The sequence below is a fragment of the Myxine glutinosa genome, chromosome 5 (assembly GCF_964187855.1).
Source record: "Myxine glutinosa chromosome 5, kmMyxGlut1.1, whole genome shotgun sequence".
Classification (NCBI taxonomy): Eukaryota; Metazoa; Chordata; class Myxini; order Myxiniformes; family Myxinidae; genus Myxine; species Myxine glutinosa.
This window is the reverse complement of record NC_136265.1, coordinates 182,950,108-182,977,658: the sequence shown is the minus strand read 5'-3', so window position 1 is coordinate 182,977,658 and position 27,551 is coordinate 182,950,108. Positions and strand designations below refer to the sequence as shown.

The following is a 27,551-nucleotide window of genomic DNA, read 5'->3' as shown; positions in this document are numbered from 1 at the left end:
CCTTCATTCCTCTTTTCTCCCGCCTCTGGAACAAACTCCCTCACTCTCTTCAATCCCACTCCTCCCTCCAGGTCTTTAAAACGGCTGTTCACCACCATCTCTTATCTTCCCCAATCCAAAACCTTGATCTTTTCTACCCCCGCTAATTTCACCCCAAATCCACTTTTTTGAGGTGACTTTTGTCTTCTTTCCTGGAAGTCCTTGGTGTCCTTGCGTTTTATACCTATCCTGCCTCCCCCCAGGCCCTCTCCCTCCTAAACATCTCTGGATGTCCCCGCTTTCAAATGTTGTGTTTGTGTGCGTCCTCCCCTTCTCTCCCCATCTTGTCGACCGCTCCCCTTTTTATATACTTTGTTTGCTTGTTTGTTTGATTTGTTTGTTTGATAAATGTTAGCTCTTTCACGAGCCTCAACTCTGTATACAAAAAAAACCAAAAAAAAACATTTGCCCCCTTTGGCAGAAACAACCTCAAGTAGGCGTTTCTTATAGCTGTCTACCAGTCTCTGACATCGACTGGGAGAAATTTTTGCCCACTCGATGCAGAATTCTTTCAGCTGTACGATGTTTGAGGGGTTTCTTGCATGCACAGCTCTTTTCAAATCCCCCCACAACATCTCGATGGGATTTAGATCCGGGCTATGACTTGGCCATTCCAGAACCCTCCATTTCTTTCTTTTCAGCCATTCCTTGGTGGATTTACTTGTATGTTTAGGGTCATTGTCATGTTGCAAGGTCCACCTACAGGTTGAGCTTCAACTTTCCGACAGATGGCCTCACATTATCCTCAAGCACCCTCTGTTACAATGAAGAATTCATAGTGGATTATATGATGGTGAGCTGCCCAGGCCCTGATGCAGCAAAGCTGCCCCAAACCATAACATTTCCACCACCATGCTTTACAGTTGGTATCAGGTTCTTGTGGTCAAATGCTGTCTTTGGGTTTCGGCAAACATGTCTTCTGGTACTGTGGCCAAATCGCTACCTTTGACTCATCTGTCCAGAGAAACATTGTTCCAGAAGTGCTGGTCTTTGCCTCGGTGTTCAATGACAAACTTTAGTCTTGCCCTGATGTTCTTTCTGGACAGCAAAGGTTTCCTCCTGGCACGCCTCTCATGGAGATCAAATTTGTGCAGCCTCTTTCTAATGGTAGACTCGTGCACTTTGACATCAACAGTGGCAAGAGCTACCTGTAGGTCCCGTGATGACATTCTGGGGTTCTTAGAGACTTCTTTCAGCATCTTGCGGTCTTCTTTCGGGCTAAACTTGCTGGGGCGGCCTGGCCTGAACAAGTTGGCAGTTGTTTGGAATCTTCTCCACTCGTAGATGATCTTCCGGACAGTCGAATGATTGATTTCAAATTGTTTGGAGATCTTTTTAAATCCCTTCCCAGACTCGTAGGCATCTATAACCTTCTTTCTGAAGGCCTCAGAGAGCTATTTTGATCTAGGCAAGGTGACGCCGCACACTTCAACAACAAAGAGCAAACCAAATTAAATGTCTGAGGTTTAAATATGACAGGTTCCTCCAAGATCCTTTCTAACGATGTGCTAATCATTTGCACCTGAGCTGGTGCACCTGATTCTAATTTTAGGTATTTGAAGTAGTGATAAATGTACGGGGGTGTACTTACTTTTTCCACATGCGAAATTTGCATTTATGTTTATTTAAATTATACAATGGACTACAAAATGCAAATGTTTCATGATATTTGTTATATTATATCACCTTTATCTGTCAATATTGTTGAAATGAAGATCAAATAGCTATAATATAGAAATGAAGATCAAATAGCTATAAACATATTATGTTTAAATATGTTGAAAAAGTCAAACTTTACATGGGGTGGACTTACTTTTTCACGTGACTGTATATATGTCGGGACATTGTTATCCCCTGTTGCACTGCACATCAATCTACAGTGCATTCAGAAAGTATTCAGACCCCTTCACTTTTTTCACATTTTGTTATGTTGCAGCCTTATGCTGAAATCGTTTAAATTCATTTGTTCCCTCATAAATCTACACTCAATACCCCATAATGACAAAGAGAAAACAGGATTTTAGAAAGTTTTGCAAATTTATCAAAAAGAAAAACTGAAATATCACATTGACATAATATGTATTCATACCCTTTGCTATGACACTTGAAATTTAGCTCAGGTGCCTCCCATTTCTCTTGATCATCTTTGAGATGTTTCTACACCTTGTTTGGAGTCCACCTGTCGTAAATTCAATTGATTGGATATGATTTGGAAAGGCACACACCTGTCTTTATAAGGTCTCACAGCTGACAATGCATATCAGAGCAAAAACCAAGCCATGAGGTCGAAGGAACTGCCTGCAGAGCTCAGAGACAGGTTTGTGTCGAGGCACAGATCTGGGGAAGCCTACAAAATTTTTCTGCTGTATTGAAGGTTCCCAAGAGCACAGTGGCCTCCATAATTCTTAAATGGAAGAAGTTTGGAACAACCAGGACTCTTCCGAAAGCTGGCCACCCAGCCAAACTGAGCAATCGGGGGAGAAGGGCCGTGGTAAGAGAGGTGACCAAGAACCCGATGGTCACTCTGGCTAAGCTCCAGAGATCCTGTGTGGAGATTGGAGAAACTTCCAGAAGGACAACCATTACTGCAACACTCCAATCTGGGCTTTATGGCAGAGTGGCCAGACGGAAGCCTCTCCTCAGTGAAAAACATATGAAAGCCCGCTTGGAGTTTGCAAAAAAGCACCTAAAGGACTCTCTCACACTGTGAGAAACAAGATTCTGTGGTCTGATGAAACCAAGTTTGAACTATTTGGCCTCAATTCTAAGCGTCATCAGAGTCTCAGGGAGAGGGTGTCAGGCCGCATGCCCGGGCGGTCACCATATCAGGCCCATTTTGGCCATCCGCAATGCCACCACCATAGCGCGACCCACAACAACTCCCCCTAGTGGTCCTCAATATACGCCATCCCAGGCTTGAGAAACCACCTCGGACCCCCTGGAGGTCTTAACCCCCACCAGGGTCCGGTGACCCTGCCGGCCTGAGCCCCACGCTCGGGCAGCACCCCGATGGACAAGGGGCGCCACACTCCACCAGCCCCCCCGTGGAGCCCAGGTCGTACCATGCCACCCATGGCTGGACCCCACGTCCAAATATCGCCAGCACAGCCCCCAAGCTGGCTGGCATTACCAAATTTTGAAAGGGGCAATTTTTGCTCGAGGCCATCCCCAATAACCTCTCCTGGTCCAAATTCCACAGCCCGGGGACCAACTCCCTACAAGGCTGTGCCAAATCAAATTCCCATTTAATCAAAAAATTATTTTTCCATTTAAGAAATTTTATTTCCCGTCCCAAACCGCAGCTGCAGGTAACAACTCCTCCCTCAGGTTGTTCTGCCCCTCCCTGCAGCTGTACCACATTCCCTACGGTGACCAAATTTCCCGACTCTCCAATGTCCAAATCCAGCTCGGAGCCAACACACTCCCCCAACTGGGAATCCAGTTTCGGAGCCTCCTGTACCCAATTGGTGTGCATGGTGAGGGTCCCCTTGGTCACCTTAACCGCCTCCTCGGACCGACTCACCTCATCCCCCAAACTCCTTTGGGACTGGTCCACCTCTACCCCCATGGGACTGTCCCAGGTCCCCAGCCACTGGGTCACATCATTTACATCCCGATCACCAATCAGTTCTGGCCCTGACAGGCCTTCCCCAATAAATACCCGGTCCGGCTCCATTACTCGGACCCCCCTATTGTTATCCCCTGTCGCACTGCACAACTGCCCTTGTGCTGCACCATTCCAAATTAATCCCCCTGTTGATATGTTGGGGCATCCACCCGGCCCCGATAACCCTCCAGGCCACCATGTGGGAAACATTTCCCAATAAAATTTAACTCTCCCCTATTTACATTTTTACACTCCAAATTTCCTTCCCTTAATTCAATTGCCATTCCCGGCTCCTGAGCCCCATGCACATCTGCATGGGCCATACTCTCCTCCATTCCCAATTTGAATTCCCCCTGTTCAGATTGAATTTCTGCCTCCCTTGGCTCCTCCTGGGCCCCATCGGCACCATTCATTCGTCCTTCCTTCAATTTACTCGTACATTCATCAATTTTAATTTCCATTCGCTCACTCCAAGCAACCATTTTGTTATTCATTCGTTCATAATGGGCATCCATTCTCTCCATAAAATTTATTACCATGGCCTGGAAAGCGTTCGGGCCCATCTCTTGGCCCGATCGCTCTGCAGCGGGGGAGGTTCCACCACTATGCTCCACCCCGACCACCTCCGACCCACTTCCAAGGCTCCCCGCACCTTCCACCCTTTCTTCCATATCGTGTACCTCTTCCATCCGTGGAGAAGAGGCAGCTTCCCCGCGCGTATTTTACCTCAGAAACCGATTTAGATTTAATGACGCGTCGTTCGCGTCTCGTGCACCGATCGACGATTACAATTTATCGCCCCCGACTAAAACAAATTTTTCTCCAAATTCACTGCACTCCTTGCCACCAAATTTATAATAGGGTTCAAATCCCACTCATTGACAACACTTGTCGGGGGGTGGGGGGGTTCAAATCCCACTCCTGACTGCCACTTATCGCGCGAATCCCTCGGTTAATACCGTAGGATTGCTGATGACCAAACGGCTTTAACTGGAGGCGACGATCAATGACGGATTCGACTATAAAAGCACGTGAGGAAGAAGGAAGAGGAAGAAGCGCAAGCTCTTACCTGACGCCCCGACGGCAGCCCTCGATCCTGCAGGGAATGAACTCACACGAACACAGGATTTTGCATAGAAAAGAAAAGAATACAAGGATTTATTTACAATAAATAGCGGGACAGGAAAATAATGCCCCGGTAAATAAATGTCCTAAATCGGGACGTCCCCACACTCACTTCAACAACAGCACAGGGGGGTGAATTAAATAAAGAAAGCGTCGTGTTGTGCGCGTTTGTGGGTGCGAGCTTATCTGTGTCTGGCTGGATGTGTCCATCAGGAATCGCCCAGGCTCCGGCGCTTGCGCGAAGCAGGCCTCCGTCCGCCTCGCTCGCCCCTCGTCGGGCGCACGCGAGGTCCCGTTCGCTCGCAGCACCACGCCTCGCTCCAAGCACCGCTCCAAACACCAAGCACTGCTCCAAGCACCACAACAAGAACCCAGGGAAGACGACAAACCACCAGGGAAGAACGCCGGAAGGAACACAGGGAAGAAGACGACGACCGAACCAGGCCAGAACCAGGTAAGAACACAGGGACGAACGCAGGGACGAACGCAGGGAAGATGACCAGGGAAGCCCACCACCGAACACAACGAAGCCCCAGAAAATTCGCAGGCCAGTCGTTTCGTCCCCTGTGGTCTGACGTCAATTCTGGCGTGTTACCAATCCGTCCCTCCCTTCTTTGTGGTCTTTCCCGCCTTCTGACGTCACCGGCGCTTGTCCTCCAACTAGCAACCTGCTTTTAAGTTATGTTTTGGCACCTTCCGCCCTGATTGGCCGAGTGTTCGAGCCTTCCGCACTCATTGGCCGAGTGTTTGCGCCTTCCGCCCTGATTGGCCGAGGTGTCCACGGTAGGTGGCCAATCAGTGTGCTGCTCCCTTCCACCAACCAATCACACGTTCCCTGGGCGTGGCTATTGCTTGCCTTGTACGATGCTCATTGCTATGCCCCCGATCGGGGCGGTGCCCCGATCTGGCATCCTGCCTGTTCTTCCTGTAAGTCTTTTTGTGGTGGAGGAGAATTAATTAATGTGTGCACTAAGGGATCTATCCAAGTGTCTATAGGAGTGTGTTGCCATAAGGGACACTGGATTGCTCACAGAGAGAACGACAAACGAGGTAATTTTACCTATAATCCCTGTACTAATTAGCACGCCCCGCCCCCTCATGGCCCAGAAACAGACACAGACACAGACACATGCGGGGACACAGACACAACTTATTCCGACATCTGGGCTACACATAGAACTTATTACAGGTAGATTCCCTATCACAACAGTCGAGTACCGACCTATGCAGATCTACGTGGATCTAGATATTCCTCTACTCCCCGACATACAAATATATATATATATATATATATATATATATATATATATATATATATATATATATATATATATATATATATATATATACACGAAATCCCGGTGTGTACCCGGTTTAGAATACGTACACCGTATTCCTGCGCATCGTAGGAGGCGACAAAGGGTTGGCGTCAGGAAGGGCATCCGGCCATAACAACATCTCAAACAGGGAACCATGATTGTCATGGGACCCGCAAGGCTAACCCCCGCTCTAGCGGGGAAAATGGCTTTAAAACGATCATTCATTCATAACAATAGTATATATACTGTTCTGCCTGGCGGAGGGAGGTATGTGCTCTACCGAGTGCCATTCTACTTTGTGTTGTTTTGCCAAGTGTCGCTCTATGAGTGATTTTTAGCTCACCTGGAACGAAGTGCAGGGGAGCTTATGCGATGGTGCATCGCCCATCAGTCCGTAAACACTTGAAACTTCTTCTCCGAAACCGTTGATGGGATTGCGACCAAATTTGGCACAAATTATATTTATGTTGTGACTAAAGTTTGTCCACGGCATTAAAGAAGTCGGGGCCGAAGGGGATTTACCGGGGTCAAAGAGGATCCAGGTTTGACTCCCTAAAATATGAATTTTCTTTTTCTTCTGAAACGACACACCATTTCGATGAAACTTCACCACAACCTTCATCACCCGTGATTTACCAAAGTTTGTTCACAGCATTAAAAGATATCTGCCCCCTTTAGGGGTCTACGGGGGGGGGGGGGGTGGTTGGCACCCCAAAATAGGTATTTGCTTTTCTCCTCTGAAACTGCAAACACGATTTCGATGAAACTTCACCACAACCTTCACCAACCGTGATGCACCAAACCTTGTTCCTGGCATTTAAAAAAAATCGGGTCTAAGCTGGTCTAAGGGGGAGGGCTTGCCCCCAACATAGGTATTTACATTTTTCTTAGAATCTACACACACAATTTTGATTAAACTTCACCACAACCATCATCATCCATGATGGACCAATGTTTGTTCAAGGCTTTGGAAAAATTGGGGTCTGAGGAGATACATGGGGTGGGAAGGGTGCCCCCAAAATATGTATTTTTTTGTTTGTTTATTTAGTCTTATGATTATGTTAGTATGATTCGACATGCTGTCCTGTCTTCTAGGAAGCATTGAAATTAGTTTAAATTACCTTTAGTCGGTGAAGTATACTGTTTATTCTACCTTGTGAGAGCCAGGGGTGTTGCCCCTGTTTCATTATTGTTATCCACTTATTATCTTATCCAGTTATGTTACATTTATGTATACTAGGGCATGCCCGTACTATATATATATCTAAAATTATATCCCCCCCCCCCCCCTCTATTTACATGAAATGGTTTGGTCCAAAGCGAACGGCTTGCGAGTACGGTGACAATCCCCCCCCCCCCCCCCCCTCTATTTACATGAAATGGTTTGGTCCAAAGCGAACGGCTTGCGAGTACGGTGTTTTTTATCGGACCCGTGGAATTATAGATAGTAGTTTTAATTAGTTTTAAAACATAGTTTAACGGCAACATAGTTTTCCAACGTGAAATAAATGAATACGCTCTCAAATGTGCCGTCCGAGGCAGAGTCTGTTCGCCACGTTCGGCACACGTGATAGCTCGCTGCTCTCTGATTGGTTGAAATCGTTTTTTGGACATAGCTCGGTAACTACTTGTCCGATTAATATGAAACCTTGAAAAGGCACATCCTCGGGTCCCCAGCAATATACCTAGCAAGTTTAAAGTATATCGGACCCGTGGTTGTCGAGAAACAGCGGTCACAGACATACAAACATACAAACATACAAACATACACACAGAGATTACTAGAATTATAGATAGATATCAAAGGCAGAGAGTGTGTGTGTGTGTGTGTGTGTGTGTGTGTGTGTGTGTGTGTGTGTGTGTGTGTGTGTGTGTGTGTGTGCGCGCGCACAAGCATGCACATGAATGAATACTGCCAGTTTGGGTGTGTTAAAACACCCTTTTGGACAATCATTAATCTTCTTATTTAATTAAAACATGAATTTTGTGTGTGTCGGTGTGAATTTGCGTGTGTGCGTCAGTGTGAATTTGTGTGTGTCTGTGAATTTGTATGTGTCAGTGTGAATTTGTATGTGTCAGTGTGAATTTGTGTGTGTCAGTGTGAATTTGTATGTGTCAGTGTGAATTTGTGTGTGTCAGTGTGAATTTGTGTGTGTCAGTGTGAATTTGTGTGTGTCAGTGTGAATTTGTGTGTGTGTCAGTGTGAATTTGTGTGTGTGTCAGTGTGAATTTGTATGTGTGTCAGTGTGAATTTGTGTGTCAGTGTGAATTTGTGTGTGTGTCAGTGTGAATTTGTGTGTGTGTCAGTGTGAATTTGTGTGTGTGTCAGTGTGAATTTGTGTGTCAGTGTGAATTTGTGTGTGTCAATGTGTACTTGTGTGTGTCAGTATGTACTTGTGTGTGTCAGTGTGTACTTGTGTGTGTCAGTGTGAATTTGTGTGTGTCAGTGTGAAGTATTGTGTGTCAATGTGAATTTGTGTCAGTATGAATTTGTATGTGTGTCAGTGTGAAGTTTTGTGTGTCAGTGTGAATTTGTGTGTCAGTGTGAATTTGTGTGTGTGTCAGTGTGTACTTGTGTGTGTCAGTATGAATTTGTGTCAGTGTGAATTTGTATGTGTGTCAGTGTGAATTTGTGTGTGCGTTAGTGTGAATATGTGTGTCAGTGTGAATTTGTATGTGTGTCAGTGTGAATTTGTATGTGTGTCAGTGTGAATTTGTGTGTGTGTCAGTGTGAATTTGTATTTGTGTCAGTGTGAATTTGTGTGTGTCAGTATGAATTTGTATGTGTGTCAGTATGAATTTGTATGTGTGTCAGTATGAATTTGTATGTGTCAGTGTGAAGTGTTGTGTGTGTGTCAGTATGAATTTGTATGTGTGTCAGTGTGAATTTGTATGTGTGTCAGTGTGAACTTGTATGTGTGTCAGTGTGAATGTGTGTGTGTGTCAGTGTGAATTTGTGTGTGTCAGTGTGAATTTGTGTCAGTGTGAATTTGTGTGTGTGTCAGTGTGAAGTATTGTGTGTCAGTGTGAATTTGTGTCAGTATGAATTTGTATGTGTGTCAGTGTGAAGTTTTGTGTGTCAGTGTGAAGTTTTGTGTGTCAGTGTGAATTTGTGTGTGTGTCAGTGTGTACTTGTGTGTGTCAGTATGAATTTGTGTCAGTGTGAATTTGTATGTGTGTCAGTGTGAATTTGTGTGTGCGTTAGTGTGAATATGTGTGTCAGTGTGAATTTGTATGTGTGTCAGTGTGAATTTGTATGTGTGTCAGTGTGAATTTGTGTGTGTGTCAGTGTGAATTTGTATTTGTGTCAGTGTGAATTTGTGTGTGTCAGTATGAATTTGTATGTGTGTCAGTATGAATTTGTATGTGTGTCAGTATGAATTTGTTTGTGTGTCAGTATGAATTTGTATGTGTCAGTATGAATTTGTATGTGTGTCAGTATGAATTTGTATGTGTGTCAGTATGAATTTGTATGTGTGTCAGTGTGAATTTGTATGTGTGTCAGTATGAATTTGTATGTGTGTCAGTATGAATTTGTATGTGTGTCAGTGTGAATTTGTATGTGTGTCAGTGTGAACTTGTATGTGTGTCAGTGTGAACTTGTATGTGTGTCAGTGTGAATGTGTGTGTGTGTCAGTGTGAATTTGTGTGTGTCAGTGTGAATTTGTGTGTCAGTGTGAATTTGTGTGTCAGTGTGAATTTGTGTGTGTGTCAGTGTGAATTTGTGTGTCAGTGTGAATTTGTGTGTCAGTATGAATTTGTGTGTGTCAGTATGAATTTATGTGTGTCAGTGTGAATGTGTGTGTGTGTCAGTGTGAATGTGTGTGTGTGTCAGTGTGCATTTGTGTGCGTCAGTGTGAATTTGTGTGTGTGTGTCTGTGTGAATTTGTATGTGTGTAAGTGTGAATGTGTGTGTCAGTGTGAATTTGTGTGTGTCAGTGTGAATCTGTGTGTCAGTGTGAATTTGTGTGTGTGTCAGTGTGAATTTGTGTGTCAGTGTGAATTTGTGTGTCAGTGTGAATTTGTGTGTCAGTGTGAATTTGTGTGTCAGTGTGAATTTGTGTGTCAGTGTGAATTTGTGTGTCAGTGTGAATTTGTGTGTCAGTGTGAATTTGTGTGTCAGTGTGAATTTGTGTGTCAGTGTGAATTGTGTGTGTCAGTGTGAATTTGTGTGTGTCAGTGTGAATTTGTAATGTGTCAGTGTGAATTTGTATGTGTGTCAGTGTGAATTTGTATGTGTGTCAGTGTGAATTTGTGTGCGCCAGTGTGAATTTGGGTGTGTCAGTGTGAATTTGTGTGTGTCAGTGTGAATTTGTGTGTTAGTGTGAATTTGTGTGTCAGTGTGAATTTGTGTGTCAGTGTGAATTTGTGTGTGTCAATGTGAATTTGTGTGTCAGTGTGAATTTGTGTGTGTGTCAGTATGAATTTGTATGTGTGTCAGTATGAATTTGTATGTGTCAGTGTGAAGTGTTGTGTGTGTGTCAGTATGAATTTGTATGTGTGTCAGTGTGAATTTGTATGTGTGTCAGTGTGAACTTGTATGTGTGTCAGTGTGAATGTGTGTGTGTGTCAGTGTGAATTTGTGTGTGTCAGTGTGAATTTGTGTCAGTGTGATTTGTGTGTGTGTCAGTGTGAGTATGTGTTGTCAGTGTGAATTTTGTGTCAGTATGAATTTGTATGTGTGTCAGTGTGAAGTTTGTGTGTCAGTGTGAAGTTTTGTGTGTCAGTGTGAATTTGTGTGTGTGTCAGTGTGTACTTGTGTGTGTCAGTATGAATTTGTGTCAGTGTGAATTTGTATGTGTGTCAGTGTGAATTTGTGTGTGCGTTAGTGTGAATATGTGTGTCAGTGTGAATTTGTATGTGTGTCAGTGTGAATTTGTATGTGTGTCAGTGTGAATTTGTGTGTGTGTCAGTGTGAATTTGTATTTGTGTCAGTGTGAATTTGTGTGTGTCAGTATGAATTTGTATGTGTGTCAGTATGAATTTGTATGTGTGTCAGTATGAATTTGTTTGTGTGTCAGTATGAATTTGTATGTGTCAGTATGAATTTGTATGTGTGTCAGTATGAATTTGTATGTGTGTCAGTATGAATTTGTATGTGTGTCAGTGTGAATTTGTATGTGTGTCAGTATGAATTTGTATGTGTGTCAGTATGAATTTGTATGTGTGTCAGTGTGAATTTGTATGTGTGTCAGTGTGAACTTGTATGTGTGTCAGTGTGAACTTGTATGTGTGTCAGTGTGAATGTGTGTGTGTGTCAGTGTGAATTTGTGTGTGTCAGTGTGAATTTGTGTGTCAGTGTGAATTTGTGTGTCAGTGTGAATTTGTGTGTGTGTCAGTGTGAATTTGTGTGTCAGTGTGAATTTGTGTGTCAGTATGAATTTGTGTGTGTCAGTATGAATTTATGTGTGTCAGTGTGAATGTGTGTGTGTGTCAGTGTGAATGTGTGTGTGTGTCAGTGTGCATTTGTGTGCGTCAGTGTGAATTTGTGTGTGTGTGTCTGTGTGAATTTGTATGTGTGTAAGTGTGAATGTGTGTGTCAGTGTGAATTTGTGTGTGTCAGTGTGAATCTGTGTGTCAGTGTGAATTTGTGTGTGTGTCAGTGTGAATTTGTGTGTCAGTGTGAATTTGTGTGTCAGTGTGAATTTGTGTGTCAGTGTGAATTTGTGTGTCAGTGTGAATTTGTGTGTCAGTGTGAATTTGTGTGTCAGTGTGAATTTGTGTGTCAGTGTGAATTTGTGTGTCAGTGTGAATTTGTGTGTGTCAGTGTGAATTTGTATGTGTCAGTGTGAATTTGTATGTGTGTCAGTGTGAATTTGTATGTGTGTCAGTGTGAATTTGTGTGCGCCAGTGTGAATTTGGGTGTGTCAGTGTGAATTTGTGTGTGTCAGTGTGAATTTGTGTGTTAGTGTGAATTTGTGTGTCAGTGTGAATTTGTGTGTCAGTGTGAATTTGTGTGTGTCAATGTGAATTTGTGTGTCAGTGTGAATTTGTGTGTGTGTCAGTGTGAATTTGTGTGTGTGTCAGTGTGAATTTGTGTGTCAGTGTGAATTTGTGTGTGTGTCAGTGTGAATTTGTGTGTCAGTGTGAATTTGTGTGTCAGTATGAATTTGTGTGTGTCAGTATGAATTTATGTGTGTCAGTGTGAATGTGTGTGTGTGTCAGTGTGAATGTGTGTGTGTGTCAGTGTGCATTTGTGTGTGTCAGTGTGAATTTGTGTGTGTGTGTGTCTGTGTGAATTTGTATGTGTGTAAGTGTGAATGTGTGTGTCAGTGTGAATTTGTGTGTGTCAGTGTGAATCTGTGTGTCAGTGTGAATTTGTGTGTGTGTCAGTGTGAATTTGTGTGTCAGTGTGAATTTGTGTGATTCAGTGTGAATTTGTGTGTCAGTGTGAATTTGTGTGTCAGTGTGAATTTGTGTGTCAGTGTGAATTTGTGTGTCAGTGTGAATTTGTGTGTGTCAGTGTGAATTTGTATGTGTCAGTGTGAATTTGTATGTGTGTCAGTGTGAATTTGTATGTGTGTCAGTGTGAATTTGTGTGCGCCAGTGTGAATTTGGGTGTGTCAGTGTGAATTTGTGTGTGTCAGTGTGAATTTGTGTGTTAGTGTGAATTTGTGTGTCAGTGTGAATTTGTGTGTCAGTGTGAATTTGTGTGTCAGTGTGAATTTGTGTGTGTCAATGTGAATTTGTGTCAGTGTGAATTTGTGTGTGTGTCAGTGTGAATTTGTGTGTGTGTCAGTGTGAATTTGTGTGTCAGTGTGAATTTGTGTGTCAGTGTGAATGTGTGTGTGTGTCAGTAGGAATTTGTGTGTGTCAGTATGAATTTGTGTGTGTCAGTATGAATTTGTGTATCAGTATGAATTTGTGTGTCAGTGTGAATTTGTGTGTCAGTGTGAATTTGTGTGTCAGTGTGAATGTGTGTGTGTCAGTATTAATTTGTGTGTCAGTGTGAATGTGTGTGTGTCAGTATGAATTTGTGTGTCAGTGTGAATTTGCATGTGTGTCAGTGTGAATGTGTGTGTGTCAGAGTGTACTTGTGTGTCAGTGTGAAGTTTTGTGTGTCAGTATGAATTGTGTGTGTGTCCCTATGAATTTGTGTGTGTCAGAGTGTACTTGTGTGTCAGTGTACTTGTGTGTCAGTGTGAATTTGTGTTTCTGTGTCAGTGTGTACTTGTGTGTGTCAGTGTGTACTTGTGTGTGTCAGTGTGAATTTGTGTGTGTCTGTGTGATTTGTGTATGTGTCAGTGTGAATTTGTGTGTGTCAGTGTCAGTATGAAGTTGTGTGTGTGTGTGTGTGTCAGTGTGAATTTGTGTGTTTGGCAGTGTGTACTTGTGTGTGTCAGTATGAATTTGTGTGTGTCAGTTTGTACTTGTGTGTCAGTGTGAATTTGTGTGTGTCAGTGTCAGTATTAAGTTGTGTGTGTGTGTCAGTGTGAATTTGTGTGTGTGTCAGTGTAAATTTGTGTGTGTGTCAGTTTGTACTTGTGTGTCAGTGTACTTGTGTGTCAGTGTGAATTTGTGTTTCTGTGTCAGTGTGTACTTGTGTGTGTCAGTGTGTACTTGTGTGTGTCAGTGTGAATTTGTGTGTGTCAGTGTCAGTATGAAGTTGTGTGTGTGTGTGTGTGTCAGTGTGAATTTGTGTGTTTGGCAGTGTGTACTTGTGTGTGTCAGTATGAATTTGTGTGTGTCAGTTTGTACTTGTGTGTCAGTGTGAATTTGTGTGTGTCAGTGTCAGTATGAAGTTGTGTGTGCGTGTCAGTGTGAATTTGTGTGTGTGGCAGTGTGAATTTGTGTGTCAGTGTGAATTTGTGTGTCAGTGTGAATTTGTGTGTCAGTGTGAATTTGTGTGTCAGTGTGAATTTGTGTGTCAGTGTGAATTTGTGTGTCAGTGTGAATTTGTGTGTCAGTGTGAATTTGTGTGTCAGTGTGAATTTGTGTGTCAGTGTGAATTTGTGTGTCTGTCAGTGTGAATTTGTATGTCAGTATGAATTTGTATGTGTGTCAGTGTGAATTTGTGTGTCTGTCAGTGTGAATTTGTATGTCAGTATGAATTTGTATGTATGTCAGTGTGAATTTGTGTGTGTCAGTGTGAATTTGTGTGTCAGTGTGAATTTGTGTGTGTCAGTGTGTACTTGTGTGTGTCAGTATGTACTTGTGTGTGTCAGTATGAATTTGTGTCAGTGTGAATTTGTGTGTCAGTGTGAGGTATTGTGTGTCAGTATGAATTTGTGTGTCAGTATGAATTTGTGTGTCAGTGTGAATTTGTGTGTCAGTGTGAATGTGTGTGTGTCAGTATGAGTTTGTGTGTCAGTGTGAATTTGCATGTGTGTCAGTATGAATTTGTGTGTCAGTGTGAATTTGTGTGTCAGTGTGAATGTGTGTGTGTCAGTATGAGTTTGTGTCAGTGTGAATTTGCATGTGTGTCAGTGTGAATTTGTGTGTCAGTGTGAATTGGCATGTGTGTCAGTGTGAAGTTGTGTGTCAGTGTGAATTTGTGTGTCAGTGTGAATTTGTGTGTCAGTGTGAATTTGTGTGTCAGTGTGAATTTGTGTGTCAGTGTGAATTTGTGTGTGTGTCAGTGTGAATTTGTGTGTGTGTCATTGTGAATTTGTGTGTCATTGTGAATTTGTGTGTCATTGTGAATGTGTGTGTGTGTGTGTGTGTGTGTGTGTGTGTGTGTGTGTGTGTGTGTGTGTGTGTGTGTGTGTGTGTGTGTGTGTGTGTGTGTCAGTGTGAATTTATTTGTGCCAGTGTGTACTTGTGTGTGTCAGTAAGAATTTGTGGGTCAGGGTGAATTTGTTTGTGTCAGTGTGTACTTGTGTGTTTTTCAGTGTGTACTTTGTGTCAGTATGAATTTGTGTCAGTATGAATTTGTGTGTGTCAGTATGAATGTGTGTGTGTCAGTGTGAATTTGTGTGTCAGTGTGAATTTGTTTGTCAGTGTCAATGTGTACTTGTGTGTGTCAGTGTGAATTTGTGTGTGTCTGTGTGATTTGTGTGTGTCAGTGTGAATTTTTGTGTCAGTATGAATTTGTGTGTCGCTATGAATTTGTGTGTGTGTCAGTTTGTACTTGTGTGTCAGTGTGAATTTGTGTGTCAGTGTGAATTTGTGTGTCGGTGTGAATTTGTGTGTGTCAGTGTCAGTATGAAGTTGTGTGTGTGTGTGTGTGTGTCAGTGTGAATTTGTGTTTGGCAGTGTGTACTTGTGTGTCAGTATGAATTTGTATGTATCAGCATGAATTTTTGTGTGTGTCAATGTGAATTTGTTTGTCAGTGTGTACTTGTGTGTGTCAGTATTAATTTGTGTGTGGATCAGTGCGAATTTGTATGTGTCAGTGTGAATTTGTGTGTGTGTGTCAGTGTGTATTTGTATGTTTGTCAGTGTGTAGTTGTGTGTCAGTATGAACTTGTGTGGGTGTGTGTGTGTCAGTGTGAATTTGTGTGTGTCAGTGCGAATTTCTTTGTGTCAGTGTACTTGTGTGTGTCAGTGTGAATTTGTGTGTGTGTTTAAGTGTGTGTGTGTGTGTGTGTCAGTGTGAATTTGTGTGTGTGTCAGTGTGAATTTGTGTGTGTCAGTGTGAATTTGTGTGTGTCAGTATGAATTTGTGTGTGTCAGTGTGAATTTGTGTGTGTGTCAGTGTGAATTTGTGTGTGTCAGTATGAATTTGTATGTGTGTCAGTATGAATTTGTATGTGTGTCAGTATGAATTTGTTTGTGTGTCAGTATGAATTTGTATGTGTCAGTGTGAAGTTTTGTGTGTGTGTCAGTATGAATTTGTATGTGTGTCAGTGTGAATTTGTATGTGTGTCAGTGTGAATTTGTATGTGTGTCAGTGTGAACTTGTATGTGTGTCAGTGTGAATTTGTATGTGTGTCAGTGTGAATTTGTGTGTGTCAGTGTGAATTTGTGTGTGTGTCAGTATGAATTTGTGTCTGTCAGTGTGAATTTGTGTGTGTCAGTGTGAATTTGTGTGTGTCAGTGTGAATTTGTGTGTGTCAGTGTGAATTTGTGTGTGTCAGTGTGAATTTGTGTGTGTCAGTGTGAATTTGCGTGTGTGCCAGTGTGAATTTGTGTGTGTGTCAGTGTGAATTTGTGTGTGTCAGTGTGAATTTGTGTGTGTTAGTGTGAATTTGGGTGTGTCAGTGTGAATTTGTGTGTCAGTGTGAATTTGTGTGTCAGTGTGAATTTGTGTGTCAGTGTGAATTTGTGTGTGTCAGTGTGAATTTGTGTGTGTCAGTGTGAATTTGTGTGTGTCAGTGTGAATTTGTGTGTGTCAGTGTGAATTTGTGTGTGTCAGTGTGAATTTGTGTGTGTCAGTGTGAATTTGTGTGTGTCAGTGTGAATTTGTGTGTGTCAGTGTGAATTTGTGTGTCAGTGTGAATTTGTGTGTCAGTGTGAATTTGTGTGTGTCAGTGTGAATTTGTGTGTGTCAGTGTGAATTTGTGTGTGTCAGTGTGAATTTGTGTGTGTGCCAGTGTGAATTTGTGTGTGTGTCAGTGTGAATTTGTGTGTCAGTGTGAATTTGTGTGTGTGTCAGTGTGAAGTTTTGTGTGTCAGTGTGAATGTGTGTGTCAGTGTGAATTTGTGTGTCAGTGTGAATTTGTGTGCCAGTGTGAATGTGTCAGTAGGAATTTGTGTGTGTCAGTATGAATTTGTGTGTGTGTCAGTATGAATTTGTGTATCAGTATGAATTTGTGTGTCAGTGTGAATTTGTGTGTCAGTGTGAATGTGTGTGTGTCAGTATGAATTTGTGTGTCAGTGTGAATGTGTGTGTGTCAGTATGAATTTGTGTGTCAGTGTGAATTTGCATGTGTGTCAGTGTGAATGTGTGTGTGTCAGTGTGAATTTGTGTGTCAGTATTAAGTTTTGTGTGTCAGTATGAATTTGTGTGTGTGTCCCTATGAATTTGTGTGTCAGAGTGTACTTGTGTGTCAGTGTGAAGTTTTGTGTGTCAGTATGAATTGTGTGTGTGTCAGAGTGTACTTGTGTGTCAGTGTGAATTTGTGTGTCAGTGTGAATTTGTGTGTCAGTGTGAATTTGTTTGTCAGTGTGAATTTGTTTGTCAGTGTCAGTGTGTACTTGTGTGTGTGTCAGTGTGAATTTGTGTGCGTCTGTGTGATTTGTGTGTGTGTCAGTGTGAATTTTTGTGTCAGTATGAATTTGTGTGTCGCTCTGAATTTGTGTGTGTGTCAGTTTGTACTTGTGTGTCAGTGTGAATTTGTGTGTCAGTGTGAATTTGTGTGTGTCAGTGTCAGTATGAAGTTGTGTGTGTGTGTGTGTGTCAGTGTGAATTTGTGTGTTTGGCAGTGTGTACTTGTGTGTGTCAGTATGAATTTGTATGCATCAGCATGAATTTTTGTGTGTGTCAATGTGAATTTGTTTGTCAGTGTGTATTTGTGTGTGTCAGTATGAATTTGTGTGTGGATCAGTGCGAATTTGTATGTGTCAGTGTGAATTTGTGTGTGTGCGTCAGTGTGTATTTGTATGTTTGTCAGTGTGTAGTTGTTTGTCAGTATTAACTTGTGTGTGTGTGTGTGTGTGTGTGTGTGTGTGTGTGTGTGTGTGTGTGTGTGTCAGTGTGAATTTGTGTGTGTGTAAAAAAACAGTGCGAAGTCAGTGCGAATTTCTTTGTGTCAGTGTACTTGTGTGTGTCAGTGTGAATTTGTGTGTGTGTGTGTGTGTGTGTGTTAGTGTGAATTTGTTTGTGTCAGTGTGTACTTGTGTGTGTCAGTGTGAATTTGTGTGTGTGTGTGTGTGTTAGTGTCAGTGCCATATGATGACCCCTGTTTGATGACCTCGCTTTGAACAAGACATTTGATTAAATTGGAACATATTCACTTGTAGGAAGCACTGAGGCCAACGCTGTTCACCATCACAAACTTCTCTGGACCGTCAAACAGCCCACAGCCACCCTCGACCCCTGCGGTACATCGGCAGTGTACCGGCTCTTCAATCACCGCTTACTCACCCCCTCTCTCCAGTGTCTCATCTGGCTGTGCAGGACTCGGTGGGATACCTGCAAAATCCACCACTGGCCTGGTTCCCTTTCCGTCGTCCCTTGCACTGATGTCAGGTACCTGCCTAGTGCCTACACTTTTCCGTGCACATGACTGCACTTTCGGATCTCAAAATGATGATTTATAGAGCGTCATACATCCCGGCCAACATTCCTATAATATATGTCGATACCAAATGGGGATTTGGTGGGGAGGTAGTGGGGAGGGGTGAGAGAGACCTTTTGACTTTTGTGTCCTTTTATTATAAAAGTATAAAACCAAAAGTATTCCAACTCCACTTTACATACAAATTACAACCTCATTTCCAATGCATTTGCACAAAACACCCCTATGCCCCATAACTCTTCAAACACAAGAAGGTTCCCCATGTTTACATGATAAGCATGTTCGAGCTTTATACGTGCTGACACCATCCCTATAAAACAAAAAAGTGCATTTTCATTTTTTCCACTACCTAATCTGACTTTTCTGGTTTTATAAATTGCAAGCTTAGCAATTCCAAGCAAAAAATTCAAAAGCAAAATCACAGAGTTTTTCCTCGTATTACATGCAAGTCCGTAAACAAAGATTGTAACAGAAAAAACAATTTTGAATTTACAAAAGATTCGGCTCAGATACAGAAACAGAGATAACAATCTCTTGCACTCAATAAACGCATGATACAAATGTTCAACATTACCACAAAAAGGACATAAATTAGACACAGCAGGGTTAAACTTCTGAACTAACACCTGTGTGGCCAGGGCGTGATGGACCAGTCTCCAATTTAGATCTCCTGTACGTCCGACAGTGGGACACCTTGTGTCATCCCAATTTGGAGTGAGAAATGCTCCTGCAGGTAAAAGCTCTTTCCAGTTGTTTCTTAAGGGTGCCACACAGCCCAGTAAGCACACCTCTAGACAAATTCTATACATTTCCCTTTTTCCCATGATGTGGAACACACCGGATTCTTCGCTGTTAGAGAACTTCTTTCGCTGTTAGAAACTTTCGCTTTCGCTTTCGCTGTTTCGCTGTTCGTTTCGCTGTTTCGCTGTTGTTCGCTGTTAGATGTGGAACACACCATGTTGTTCCTGGGCAGTGACTGAGAGTTCAGGGAAGGTTAAACGAAAATCTACTTCTTCATTTACCCCATTCCACCCAATATTTAAATCTAAAAAAGTCTGGGATACATTCTTTATGACCCTGCTCACTATTCTAATTGAACGCAAGCCAATTTTTCCTGAAACAGCTTTGGCAGACAACCATCGCTTCAAGGATAGCTCCATAAGATCTCGCACTTTATTAATCCCATTGTTCGTAAAATGTTCCATAAAAGCTCGGCTGGTAGATATTTCAGCGAATAATGAGTTTTGAAACAATGGCTCATGCACAAACTTCCTGGGATCGTAAGAGATCTCCAACCGCTGCACTCCTAGAGCTTGCCAGGCGTTCAGGAGAGACCGATGAAATGCAGGGAGCCGAGCTCTATCGACCTGCTTCAAGTCCATAAGGAAAAGTTCCTGGTCATAGTCCATTCCACCTACTTGCCTGAGCAAGGTATTCGTGAGAGGACGCCAGGGCACAACCTTGCTTTATAGCAGACGTTTTATTGTCATTAGCCGAAAAGCCATTATTCGACTGGGGATGTGCACCAGGTTTTGGCCACCTGAATTACGTGGTCTGCACAACACACCTGGCTTAAGCCAGTGGTGGCCTCCCCAGAAGAGGTCAACTAGACCCCTCTGAATGTTGGTGATCAGAGCTTGAGGGGGCTGGAGTGCTATGATCTTATACCATACGATTGGAAGCACCAGGTTGTTTATTATTGTTACCCGTGCCTTAAGTGACAAGATATGGAGCATCCCTTTCCACTTTCATAGTTTCTGCTCAATGTTATCTTGGAAACCATCCCAGTTTTTCTTCATAGAGCTTGTAGTTCCCAAATGGATGCCAAGGTATTTAAACCCATCCGTTTTCCATAACATTCCTCTTGGAAGAGTTGGGGGAACCACATGTGAAGCCTGTGACGCAGATAGGGTATCTGGGTACAGAGAAAGAGCTACGCTCTTGTTCCAATTTACTCTTGCTGATGAAGCAAGTTCAAATTTGGCAAAACACCGGGATAGCTCAAAAACATCTTCCTGGTTTTTAACCACAATACACAGGTCGTCTGCATATGCTGACATAAAAAAATTGGAATTGTTTGACAAGGACAAACCAGGTAAGGTGGTACGAAGGAGAGCCAGTAAAGGTTTGATGGACAGTGTGTACAACATGCCTGACAGTGGACATCCCCGATGGATGCCGCGCTGAAAGGGGAAAGGATGACACAGACTGTTATTTACTTTTAGCAGGCATGATACATTGTTGTATAAAAGTTTTATGCAAGAAATGAATTTTTCTCCAAATCCTGCTTCAGTAAGAACTGCAAACAAAAATGAGTGATCCACATTGTCAAAAGCTTTCTCCTGATCAAGGAGTAATAACCCAAAAGCGTGCGACGCAGTTTGACCGATAGTAATCAAGTCTCGAACCAAGAAAATACTGTCATACATGGATCGTTCAGGTATGCAATACGTTTGGTCATTCCCAACTAAGAACGAGATGACCTTTTTGAGACGCATTGCAAGCATTTTTGACACAATCTTATAGTCAGTATTTAACAATGACACAGGCCGCCAGTTTGTAATCTGCTGCAAATCCCCTTTCTTGGGAAGAAGACATAAAACAGCTCTTCTGCAGCTCAGGGGCAATTCCCCCTGATTTAGGCTATCGTGAAACATCTCAATTAAAGCAGGACCCAGAACATTCCAAAAAACTTTGTAAAATTCAGCAGGAAGTCCGTCAATTCCGGGGGCCTTGCCATCTTCGAGTTGTTTCACTGCTGTTGTGAGCTCCTCCAGAGAAATGTCACATTCCAGTTGGAGTTGCTGCTCTTCAGAAAGAGATGGGAGAAGTTCAATCATCCCATTTGCCATCGTTTTATCCACCGTTCTTGGAGTAAACAAGTTTGAGTAAAACTCTTGCAGTGAATGTTTAATGTCACGCTGGCAAGTCAGAACACCGTCGGAAGAGTGTAGACTCTGAATCTGCCGAGAAGTGTTGGCAGCCTTCTGCATTTTGAAGAAATCTTGTTTGGAGTCTTGAGGTGTATTATGCTCATCCGCAGGTGAATCCGCGGCGCCAGCCGCACGCTCTTTGACCAATTCGGCCAGCAGGGTCTTTTTTTCTATCAGCTGCTGATATTGGTCACTTCCCCCAAGATGTTCCAGCTTCTTGTTCATATTTAAGTACATCTGCTTTTAGAGCATCTATCAACCCAGACATATTACTAGTGGCATACGAGCAATATTGTTCGCAGAAAATCCGAATTTGTGATTTGGTACAGTCCCACCTCTGTCGCATATTGACATAGGAACACTTTTTCTTTTCTAATCCTTCCCATACCAGTCTGAAGGCATTTTTAAAATGTTCATCTTGTAACAATTTCACATTGAAATTCCAGTGTACACTCTTACAGCAATGATAGGGTAACGTACATTCCATTGCAATCATATGGTGATCAGAAAAGCCAGATGGAGTTATACATGTTCTCTTAACCAGATTCACCATTCCTTGGTTCACGTACAATCTGTCCAGTCGACCCATGGTTAACTGGTTTTTTTCACAGCACACCCATGTGTATTGACAGGTGTTTGGATTTTGTAATCGCCATACATCTCTAAGTTTGTATTTTTTCACAAGTTGTGCCAAGGACTTTGCACTGGGTGGATGTGGCTCAGGGGTGTTCCTGTCCAGTCGAGGGTTGAGTGTGCAATTTTTGTCCCCCCCCCCATACAAATTAAACAAGTCAAATCAACAGTGCTTAAACAATCCGCTAATTTTGGAAGAAATAGAGCCCTTTCAGCGCTGTCACTGGGGCAATACCCATTAATAATGCTAACCTTTTGATTGCTGCTAATAAAATCCACCACCATCAAGAAACCCTTACAAAACTCTCCATAGTGAATCTCAGATGGATTTTTTTTTTTTTTTGGTATATTGAATCGAGGCTCGTGAAAGAGCTAACATTTATTTCACAAACAAATCAACCAGGCAAACAAAATATATAAAAAGAGGGAGCGGAAGACAAGATGGGGAGAAAAGGGGAAGCACACAAACACAACATCTGAGAGCAGGGAGATGTGTGGGAGGGAGAGGGCTTGGGGGAAGGAGGCGTAGGAGGGGGGGGGGGGGTGGGAGAAGTATAAAACACAAGGACACCAATGACTTCCAGGACAGAAGTTGGTATTTCAAAAAAGGGGATTTGGGGTGAAATTAGTGGGGGTAGAAAAGATCAAGGTTTTGGATGGGGGAAGATAAGAGATGGTGGTGAACAGCTGTTTTAAAGACCTGGAGGGTGGAGTGGGATTGAAGAGAGTGAGGGAGTTTGTTCCAGAGGTGGGAGAAAAGAGGAATGAAGGAGTGAAGGAGAGCAGGGAGTCTTGATTTTGGCAGTTTAACCAGAAGAGGGTTGCAGGCAGATCCTGTGTGACCTGTAGGAATATTTGGGGGACAGAGCCCAGAGAGAGCTGGGGGGGGGAAAGGTCAGAGAGGAGTCGGTAGAAGACAGAAAGACCACCAACCTGCCTGCGGTGAGTGAGTGAAAGGCCCTTGGAGTTAGCTTCATCACGGGAGATTCCAATGATTCTGAACGCTTTGGTTTCAACAGCGTGAAGACGAGCTAGGTGTGAGGCAGGAGCACCATCCCAGAGGGGAGAGCAGTATTCCATTGAGCTGCGGATGAAAGCCTTGTATGTGGTGAGGAGCTCAGGTGTGCCCAGGAAGGACTTCGCACGACGGAGGATGCCCAGTCGGCGACTGGCTTTGGGAGGCCAGATTTGAAATGTGGTTTTCCCAGGAAAGATCATGGCAGATAGTGAGACCCAAAAGCTTGAGTGACAGAACTTCTTGGAGAGGATTATTCAGAAAGTGGATGGGAGGGTTGTCCAGTCTGTCTTTTCGGAGAGACATCGTAAGAGTGTGAGATTTGTCAGGATTGAAAGACATGTTCCACTTGTTTGCCCAGTCTGTGATTTTGTCCAGGTCTGCAGAGAGTGAGGAGGCTGCAGACTGCCGATCTGAGGGATGAGGAATGGAGCGACAGAGAGTAGAGTCATCAGCAAAGAGATAGAGAGGATTTTCAAGAGAGTCAGAGAGATCATTGATGAAGACCAGAAAAAGCACAGGGCCCAGAACACTGCCTTGGGGAACTCCAGCCTGAACAGGAAGAGGAGATCAGAGAAACCCATTCAGGGCCACACGTTGACTATGACTAGAGAGGAAGTCCACCAGCCATGCGTGGAGATTTCCATGGATACCAAAGGAGGAGAGTTTGGTGAGCAGAGCGGGGTGCCAGACCGTATCGAAGGCACGTGATATGTCAAGGGAGACAGCTCTAATTTCCTGTTTAGCATTGAGGACCTCCATCCATTATTGAGAAAGCAGAAGCAGCATGTCCAGAGTAGAGTGACCAGGTCTGAAACCAAATTGATGATCAGAGATCAAGCCATTGGAGAAGAGGAAAGATTTCATATCTGAAGCAATGATGGATTCCATGACTTTGCTGATAATTTGGAGAAGGCTGATTGGTCTGTAGTTGCTGGGATCAGATTTTGCACCTTTTTTGTGCAAAGCGGTGATGTTGGCTGATTTCCATGCAGATGACAGATGACCTTGAGCAAAAGAGAGGGTGAAGAGAACAGAGAGAGGGAGTGAAAGAGCGGAAGAACAGGATTTTAGGACCCGTGGGCTGATGCCGTCAGGTCCAGTTGCAGAATCAGAGTCAAGGGTTGACAGAAACTTTTCCACCTTGTCAGGATGAAAGGACAGAGAGTCCAGGAGCAGCTGGGTATGGTGGGTACAGAGAGGGATGGGTTTGGGACACAAGATTTAGAGGCAAACAAAGAGTTGAGGCATTCAGCTTTTTCATGTGCGGAGTCAGCCGTGTGGCCTTTTGAGGTGAGGGAGGGGATGGAGGGGGAACAAACACCAGAAACAGATTTGACCAGACGCCACCAGGATTTGGAAGAGGGAGACAGATAAGAGAGTTCGGTCTTGAGAACGGAGATATTGTTTCCTGGCTCTCCTGAGGGTGGACACACACTTGTTATGGGATTTGTGAAAGGAAATGAGATTTCCTTCCGTTGGATTTGCTTTCCAGGAGACGAAAGCAAGTTGGTTCTGGGCAACAGCCTCACCAAAAGATTCCGTGTACCATGGACGGGAGGAAGGGTATGACAACTGAAGACGAGATGGGATAAATCTGTGCATGAAAGAGAGCAATTTACTTTGGAAGAATTCCCAGGATGAGTTGATGTCAGAGGCGGTAGAGATGGGAGACCAGTCCAGATGATTGATGGCTGCTTGAAGACCGTGCCAGTTGGCCTGAGTGAAATGCCAGACTCGTCGACGCTGAGGAGGCTCTCTGAGAATGGTCAGAGAGATGTCCACTTTAACAAGCACATGATCAGATGAGCCGATTGGAGCAGAAGCAGAGCAGCAGACATTTTCAGGGAAGTTAGTCATAACCAAGTCCAGAAGAGAAGATGCTCCGTTGACTGAGATCCGGGTCGGGAAATTGACAGGTTGTGTCAGTCCCAGTGAGTCGCAGAAGTCCTTTCCTGAAGAGCCATGGCTGGTGAGAGAGGTACCCACACCCAGCCAACTGGCATGGTGACAATTGAAATCACCACATTTGAGGAAGAGAGAGTTGGGATGGGTCGATAGAAGTTGGTCCATATTATCAGACAGCGAGATGTAGATGGAGTCATCACTGTTTGGTGGACGGTACAACACACATACGTATGAACAAAAGGTGGGAACGAATGGTTGAAGGCGAAGATGCAAGATTATTGCCACCCCCCTTTAGCTTCTTCAACCGCACTGGGAAAAACATAGCACCCTTTAAACATTCTGCACCACTCGTCTTCACAAGATTGGTTGATGTGTGTCTCTTGTAACATGAAAATATCAATCTTTTCTTTCTCAAATAGTTGTAACACCTCCAGACGCCGCATGCAGCTGCGGCCTCCGTTTATGTTGAGAGACGTTTCCTTCATTTATTCTTTGTTAATTTTTCTCCTCTTGGAGTTATTTTCCTGTCTTAATGATCAGAGATCAAACCGCTTTGTGGGGAAAAATGGCCTCTAAACGGTGGTATGGTATGGTAGTGGAACACTTCCTCAACCGCTGAAATTGAGGTTCTGAGATCCCAACTTGCTGGGGTTCACGAATCATGTTTCTAGTAGTTTTTAGAAAAGCATGTAGGTTTGGGAAATAATCCTAAATTCTAACATTCCTTTTCCTGAAGGATTCATCGAGGAATTTTTTTATTTAATCTTCTGTAACTACAGTGTCGTAACTACAAAACACCTCAACACCTCACAACCACGTAATTCAAAACACCTCACCACCACGTAATTTAAAACACCTCACGCCCACGTAATTCAAAACGCCTCACCACCACGTAATTCAAAACACCTCACCCCCATGTAATTTAAAATACCTCACCCCCACGTAATTTAAAACACCTCACCCCACCTAATTTAAAACACCTCACCACCAAGTAATTTAAAACACCTCACCACCACGTAATTCAAAACACCTCACCACCAAGTAATTTAAAACACCTCACCACCACATAATTCAAAACACCTCACCCCCATGTAATTTAAAATACCTCACCCCCACGTAATTCAAAACACCTCACCACCAAGTAATTATAAATACCTCACCCCACCTAATTTAAAACACCTAACCACCAAGTAATTTAAACACCTCACCACCACGTAATTCAAAACACCTCACCACCAAGTAATTTAAAACACCTCAACCCACCCAATTTAAAACACCTCACCAGCAAGTAATTTAAAACACCTCACCACCACGTAATTCCAAACACCGCCTCCCCATGTAATTTAAAACCCCTCACCCCCCACGTAATTTAAAACACCTCACCCCACCTAATTTAAAACACCTCACCACCAAGTAATTTAAAACACCTCACCCCACCTAATTTAAAACACCTCACCCCACCAAATTAAAAACACCTCACCACCACGTAATCCAAAACACCTCACCCCCATGTAATTCAATACACCTCACCACCACATAATTCAAAACACCTCACCACCACATCATTTAAAACACCTCACCACCATGTAATTCAAAACACCTCACCACCACATCATTTAAAAACACCTCACCACCAGGTAATTCAAAACACCTCACCACCACGTAATTCAAAACGCCACATCACCAACTAATTCAAAACACCTCACCACCACATAATTAAAAACACCTCACCACCACGTAATTATAAATACCTCACCACCACGTAATTCAAAACACCTCACCACCATGTAATTCAAAACACCTCACCAACTAATTCAAAACACCTCACCACCACATAATTAAAAACACCTCACCACCACGTAATTATAAATACCTCACCACCACGTAATTCAAAAACCTCACCACCACGTAATTGAAAACACTTCACCACGTGATTTAAAAACACCTCACCACCACATCATTTATAAACACCTCACCACCACATAATTCAAAATACCTCACCACCACGTGATTCAAAACACCTCATCACCACGTAATTCAAAACACCTCACCACCATGTGATTCAAAACACCTCACCTCCACGTAATTCAAAATACCTCACCACCACATGATTCAAAACCACCACCACATCATTAAAAACACTTCACAACCACGGAAACAAAAGTTTGAGGGAGTCGTTAAGTGACAACACAGACACTGCCCAGATGTGTAGATATATAGATAAATGACTGTACCATTTAATGATAAGATAATGATAAGTTGATGTTTTGTCATGGTTTAAACCAATCATGATAAAAACAATTATTTTGCACAAATGTATTTGTAATATACGTCATATCACATTTTATAAACAATTGAAGTTGAAAAAAAAAAATTCCCGAAAAAATTCCCCCCTAAAAAAAAGAAAATTGGAAAATTTTTCAAAGAAAATACCCTTAGGACATACCGACGGGAGAGATATGTGCATACCAGAAGTTTGGTACGATTTCACAAAATTTTGAGGGAGTAGTTCAGTGACAACACAGGACAAGACAAGACAGACGCTGCACAGATATATATATATATATATATATATATATATATATATATATATATATATATATATATATATATATATATATATATATATATATACTAGCTGAGGTACCCGGCTTCGTCCAGGTTGAATAAGAATAATACAAATATATGATGAAAAGAACATGTATATTTTAGAGCAATATCACAGTACATTGCCTACATGACGTTTTGTCAATTTTCAATTTCTCAAAACCTCTTGGTATACAACATTTCTGGTTTTCTTACTTGGTGCCAAGACATAAAGATTGCTTGGTTTTCCAACCCTCGAGCAGC

The 27,551-nt window shown here is 42.9% G+C and overlaps 1 protein-coding gene across 9 annotated transcripts in view; it reads left to right on the top strand.

Moving 5' to 3' along the window:
- LOC137426610 (serum response factor-like) overlaps positions 1 to 27,551 on the top strand; it is a 163,517-nt gene that overhangs the window by 95,378 nt on the left and 40,588 nt on the right. For all 9 annotated transcript variants that reach the window (XM_078779235.1, XM_078779241.1, XM_078779237.1 and 6 more), the window contains one exon: positions 17,935 to 18,163. In XM_078779235.1, the coding sequence (XP_078635361.1) occupies positions 17,935 to 18,163 (229 nt within the window). The remainder of the gene's footprint in view (positions 1 to 17,934; positions 18,164 to 27,551) is intronic.